This window comes from Trematomus bernacchii, unplaced genomic scaffold (genome assembly GCF_902827165.1).
Source record: "Trematomus bernacchii unplaced genomic scaffold, fTreBer1.1, whole genome shotgun sequence".
NCBI lineage: Eukaryota > Metazoa > Chordata > Actinopteri > Perciformes > Nototheniidae > Trematomus > Trematomus bernacchii.
This window is the reverse complement of record NW_022987739.1, coordinates 16,022,410-16,028,849: the sequence shown is the minus strand read 5'-3', so window position 1 is coordinate 16,028,849 and position 6,440 is coordinate 16,022,410. Positions and strand designations below refer to the sequence as shown.

Sequence of the window (6,440 nt, the reverse complement as noted above, 5' to 3'; positions counted from 1 at the left end):
CGCTGAGCCTGGATCTGATCACACACAATCACACACACAAGGAGCACAGCAGAGAGAGCAACACACAGAGCGATAGAGAGGTTGGGGATCCTTCAGTGGCTTTTCACTCGCATGAACACAACCGTAGACCCCACAGGATCTAAAGATGTGGACAGAAGTCGGAAAGCTTGTGCTATTGCATTTGTTACTCATGGAGCTCCATTGCGCTAAAGGTAAGACACTTGTCTCAGCGAGGAGGTGGATTTGCATCGCATCACGGACATCGCTTTGGGGATCGTTGCTTACTGAGGAACGGATCGTCTCCTAATGAGACTGCGAGTGGTGTTAATATGTGTTTCAAATTATTCTGTCATCTCATTCATACAATGGCTCACACCTGGATCGGCACTTTTGTCCGCGTGGTGAATCCGTTCACTGGTGACGGAAAGATCCGTAGCCTACAACCTACAGTAACACGTGTGTGAATGCAGTAGGCTGATGTTATCGTAATCAAAGGTTGCCTATGGTAATGTAAAGGATGCAGCGATCTGCGTTAGGTGTTTCTTTAGCTGAAGGCTGCAGCCAAGAAAGCAGAAATATATTGTCCTAAAGAGATCTTTATGGTGAAGTGCCAGTAGGACGCTGCTGGTAGCTGTTATTGTCGTAAAGCCTATTGATACAGTCAATCAAGACCATCATGACAGGATTTGAGAAAAACGAATCTATACACTACAGCAGTATTTATCAGAGGAAGCCCAACTATAGAGAAAGATTTAGAGATAAATCTGTTTACCTCTTTACAACCCACAATAAGGGTGTAATTAAAACCTGTTTTATTCCAGTAAATGCATTTAGCCTATGTATTCTTTCTAAGCCAAGGCTAATTTGAAAAGTGAACATTGTTTTTCTACACAAGTTAACCTCACAAACAAAACAGCCATGTAAACAGTCAAGCTTCCTCTGCAATAGGATGGTGTTAAAAAAGAAAAACATTGCCTCATTCCTGTAAATGTTTTTAATTCCCCCCCCAAATATGTGTATTCATAAGTGTCTATTATACATTTGTTGGTACTTTTAAATATCATACTCTGTTAACCTGGCATCCACATGTAGTCAATGTTCACATTTGTATAATTTAATGAACCAAATAAGTAATTGACCACTTTTTTGACAACACAGGAACTACTACGGAGACAGAGTGTGAAGTCGGGCAGTTTCAGTGCAAGAACGGACGCTGCATCCCGACCCTGTGGAGATGTGATGATGATGACGATTGCTCAGACAGCAGCGATGAGGAGAACTGTCGTAAGTAGCCCAGAGTATTTTTATATTGACTGATAAGTGCAGTAATGCCTTTGCTTGCTGCCCAATGGAACTTGAAATGGATTTCATATGAGCTGGTACCTAACTGGATACAAGTATATGCTGTAAACAGTTGATTAACTCCATATTGTAACTTTTGAATGCATGAGTGAAGATATACTGAGATAAGCTGCTTATTTTTGGTGTGGGCCCCTCTGGAATCAAATTTTCAGTTGTTAGTCTAACAGTCAGTGCAGGAACTGCTGATCCTGGATCATTGGTTAGGTCACATGTCCACAGGAATTTATCAGATTTCTTGCTAATTTCAACGCTAATTAAACCTCTTGATACAAGGAGAACTGTCACCCTAGAGCAGTGACCATCAACTGGTGGCCCGCGGGCCACATCCAGCCCGCCAGACATTCTCATCCGGCCCGCACGACGGGGGTGACTGTGGCGTTGGCGGAGTGGTTAGTGCGTTCGCCCCCCACTCATTTTTTCTTTTACAACGTCTCGTGAGTAATGTGCAGTACCGGAGTCCAACAGAGAGGCAGCAGCTGCGGGACAGTAGACTGCGTACTGCGTAGCCTTCCCTGCCTTGAAGAAGAAGTTATCCTTCGTTGTGAAGAGTCTGCTTTATGCGCTCCGCTGCCCTGCTGCGACAGAGTCCAACAGAGAGGCAGGAGCTGCGGGACAGTAGCCTAGAAGTGATCCTTCGTTAGCGTGAAGAGTCTGCTAAGCTTTATGCGCTCCGCAGTACCTGAGCGTGCTCCACTAGCACCCCCCCGGTCAACAACTTCAAAATTCTGGGCTATATAAAAATCGCTGGCCCGCGAAAGTGTCTATAGAGAGGCGAAGTCCCTCCCTTTCCGGGGGAGCTCCATGGGACCTTATTTCTGAAAAAGTATGTATTGAAGTGAATGGAGAGAGAAAACTTATCTTTCGACTCCATTTGCACTGTGCCACGAATTACACATATGATGTTTGTCAATTTAAAAGATAATTTTGCAAGTCAAAAAAATAAAAATAATAAAATAAAATAAAAATAATAAAAATAATAATGTGTCGTAACACTGTGAAGTAACACTTTTTTTTGTGTGAAACCGCTCAATGAACTACATCTCCTGTCTCGCACCACACACCAAGACGGCCGTCACGTTGGCACATTTCACTTCTTTCTTTCAGAATGAGGCGAAAAGTATTAAAAGAGGTGAAAATCACTACAAGTCTGGGAATGTTGAGAGCTGTACATACACACAAGGGGAGTTAGTCAGTTCCGTAAGAGCCAGCATGCGGGACCGGGATTCTGGGATTTGTAGTCTTTCTAGTTGCGTATTTTTCATAGTCTTATATTTCAACAGTTTTACGACAAACTGATTTTTTGACATGGAAATTATTTTTTAAGATTGACAAACATCATATGTGTAATTCGTGGCACAATTCAAATGGGATTGAAAGATACGTTTTCTCTCCCCATTGACTTCAACACATAATTCTTCCGAAATAAGATCCCATGGGTCGGAAGTAGATGGGCGGGACTTCGCCTCTCTATTGGATACATTTTGGCCCTTGGACAAATGTAGTTGGTGATCCCTGCCCTAGAGGGTCAAACAGGGCTATTTAAAAAAATACTTTTATTACTCTTATCTTGCTGTGATGATGTTAGCTCCCTGCCTCATAATGTTGTTCTTCATTTATAATGGCTTAACAGAGTGTCGTATGAGTCATGACCACCTACTGCTGAGTAATGTAGCATGCTTTAATGCAAATACTGTGTCTCTTTGATATGATCACAAACAATTGGCTGCCTTTTCTGTTGCGCTCTCTGCTTCTGCTGGTGGTGTGTAATCATAGTTTTGAATACAGAATAGCGTATGCGATGTCGGAAAATCAAATGTACTATGTCCTCCAGAAATGTGTGAAAAATAGCAGTAGAACATGATTCCGATTTGACTGACTCTGTTCCGTTCAGGAAATTGCATGAACAACCAGCCGAGTAATCATCGCTTATAAATTTGTCATGGTACTAATTGCTTGAATGGTTATATTAGCGGCCAATTGATTAATCGCTTATCTTAGAGACCAGCACGCCAGTCCCATGATTCTCTCATCTTGCACGCCCGCAATGAGGGTGGTGGCTGAATATCACGGGGTATCCCTGGATGAATGCCGTGACATTTACAAGCACATCTCATTCACCGCTGAGACTGAATAGAATTATTGGACATTTAGTGGGCACTATTTGATGGAAGTGAAATTAGATTTGAATGAGATCTCCTTCCCTCTAACCGGTTTACTTTGTTGTTTGGCTGAAGAGATGCTCAACAGGAATGTGACAATGGTACTTAAGCCACAAGGTGACAGACTGTTCTTTTAACTGAGCCACTTTATCTGTGGCAGAGACATGCCCTACTCCTCTTCTCTTAGTCTTTTTGCTATATTTCTGGTCAGCTTTGGATGTGGTTATGCTCTCTTCTACTATAATACTCTCAATCTATTCCCCTGTTCACTCTCTACCTGATCTACTTTTAATCTGTTGCTGTTTCTTAAACTCTCTTCTGCTACTTCCATCGCTTTTACTCTCCCTTCATACCAACCTTGCACTCTCTTCAGCCCGTGTCAGCCCTCAGTCTGTTTTGGAAGTTGGGTGCTTCTTTCAAAAAGCACTTCCCCAGCATTGTAGCGCCCACTAAGGGGCTTTTCTCCCCCCCCCCCCCATTTTCAAATCTCTTGTGGGCACCTTGGCAGTGCAAATGCTGCAGAGGTTATGCCCACTCGTCTTACGCCCACAAAGAGCATCAGCTGACAGGTTGGTTGGAGATAAATCCAACAGCGTGACTCCGGTTGCCCGAGTGATGCTCAGTGGCTGGCAGTGTGCCAGCCCTTGGAACAGATGCCAGCACTGCAACTGTGCCCCCTCCCCAAAACCCAATATCACCAGCAGAGCTCAGCGGAGAGGAGGGAAAGCTTGAGGCGGAGAAGAAGGACCAGAAATTATGGGACATATTTGATTGAGATCAACAGGACAGTGTTAAATAAGAGCATTTTGCAGAATGGGAAGGGGGCTAATGAGGACAGGAGGGCAGATATTGTAAAGACTTGAGGGTAAGGTTAACCAATCAAAAGCCAATAAGATTAGCTTCACTCATGAGGATGTGGCAAAGCTAAATGAGCTCAGAACAGGTGTCTTTTAAAATAGGCGGTACATCAGATTGATGACATTGCTCTCATTGGCTAAGCACCTGATCCTTCCATCACCTGATTGGGCGATTGTAACACTCACTTGGCTGTCATTGGTCTTTGCATCTGACTTTCAAAAGAATATACACATTAATAAAAACAATGTCAAAATCTCTAAAAAAGGGCATGACATACTCAATGTAGACGAAGCCATGGTAGAAGGGTGCATGCATTTCTGTGTGCTCATCGTTGAAGCAATTTAGGAATTTTAAATATGATGTGCAATCCCTATTAAGTCAAGGCAATATGCAAGTAAACACACCACAACTGTTTGCATGTGGGAGTATAAGCTGTAGTACCATGTGTTTATCAGTCAGTAGTCACATCACCCATCTTATTTTCTGTTCACACACACAGGTCTGTCACCACAGGGATTACAGCTATCCACCCTCTAGCAGCTGCATTAGACCAAGTCTTATTAGATTTGGTCTGTGTTTTGTGCCTTTGTCTATCCGTTCTTTCACTCTCCCTTTCTGCCCCTATCCTCCCCTCTCCTCTCCTTCATTCTGAACATGCCTCTTGCTAGATTTTGCTGCTGTTGCCCTGGGAGACGGTAAAGTGGTGGTGATGCTGGTGGTGGAGGGGTTTTTGTGCATGCATGTGCTTTCTTTGTAGTGAACGCAACGCTCCTGCACATATGTATGCATTCATATGGCAACTCTCCATCTCTGCACTGCTCTGTATGACCCATATTTTTATTGAGGAATATTCGTAAAAAGGCTATATATATATATATATATATATATATATATTAGAGGATTTAAGTGGATTTAAACATGCTTAATCCAAAGTGCCACTGTAAAATCATGTAATATCTGAACCTCATGCAAGGTTTCTGCCCGTGTGTTGAAAGCCACTGGTCCAAAGTTGACCCCCCATTGGGCCAAAGCATTGGGGAATATTTTATAAATGTATTTTTAAGATGTTTTTCAGCGGGGGTGGCTCAGTTGGAAGCATAGATTTAATGGTATGAGAATAATGGAAATGGAAGGATCACCAGCAACATCTGTTCCTTAAAATGTGAATTACTATAGGAATACAGCAGGGCTGAGATCAGTGTTTTTACCATCACACTTCTAACTGTCTGTGATACTGTAATCAAAGAAACTATAGGGCCTTATCTTAATGCTGCCACCAGGGTACCCTGTCATATTTGCATTGAATTGTTCTTCCTATCTGCACAATGACACACTCGGTTTGAGAATGATTTAACACAGAACTGTGAAATCAGTTGTGGTCATTTGTGGTGAAAGGATTACTAAGTTAATAAATGAGTTGAGGCAGACACATTCAAGGATTCTCATTTTTATGTCTTTTAAAAAAAAAAAAGATTTTGAGTGTTTGCTGCTTGGTTAAATACAATACAGTAAGTAGAATGAAGATTGTTGGAGTAGGAAATTGTGTTGGCAAGATAATGATTGGGTATCATTCGATTATGCAAGGGGGAAATAATGAGGAAATAGTTGGAGTTAAGTAAAAAACAAATTGTGAATAAAAAAAACCCAATTAACAATGAAATCCTAGTGTTTCTTGATGGTGACAAGGGGTTGTAAACAGAATACTGTAAGGCTGGGAAGAAAGATATTTTAGCTTAGGGTTTCTGCGTGTGTGTGTGTCACAGCAGAACAATGAGTCTGAGCAGTCTAAGAAGGGGAGCGTCTCCTCTTCAGTCTGAGACCAGCGTCCCATAGAAGAGACATCACAACACATTTCACGCCACTGCTCTCTATATGAGTGTGTGCGAGGGCAGGGCTCACGCACGCACACACACACACGCACACTGTAATAAGAGACCACAGAAAAGTGCTTGAGGCATAAAAGGCATTGTACTGATAGGTTCACAGAAACACATTTTGATCACCTGCTGACACAGTCGCACAACAACACACCCACTGCTCGCTGTAGCACAGCTGGGGTCA

The 6,440-nt window shown here is 42.6% G+C and overlaps 1 protein-coding gene across 9 annotated transcripts in view; it reads left to right on the top strand.

Annotated features, from left to right (window-relative positions):
• lrp8 (low density lipoprotein receptor-related protein 8, apolipoprotein e receptor) overlaps positions 1 to 6,440 on the top strand; it is a 162,153-nt gene continuing 155,713 nt past the window's right edge. For all 9 annotated transcript variants that reach the window (XM_034147156.1, XM_034147154.1, XM_034147152.1 and 6 more), the window contains exons 1-2: positions 1 to 212; positions 1,159 to 1,284. In XM_034147156.1, the coding sequence (XP_034003047.1) occupies positions 146 to 212; positions 1,159 to 1,284 (193 nt within the window). In that variant the 5' untranslated portion in view covers positions 1 to 145. The remainder of the gene's footprint in view (positions 213 to 1,158; positions 1,285 to 6,440) is intronic.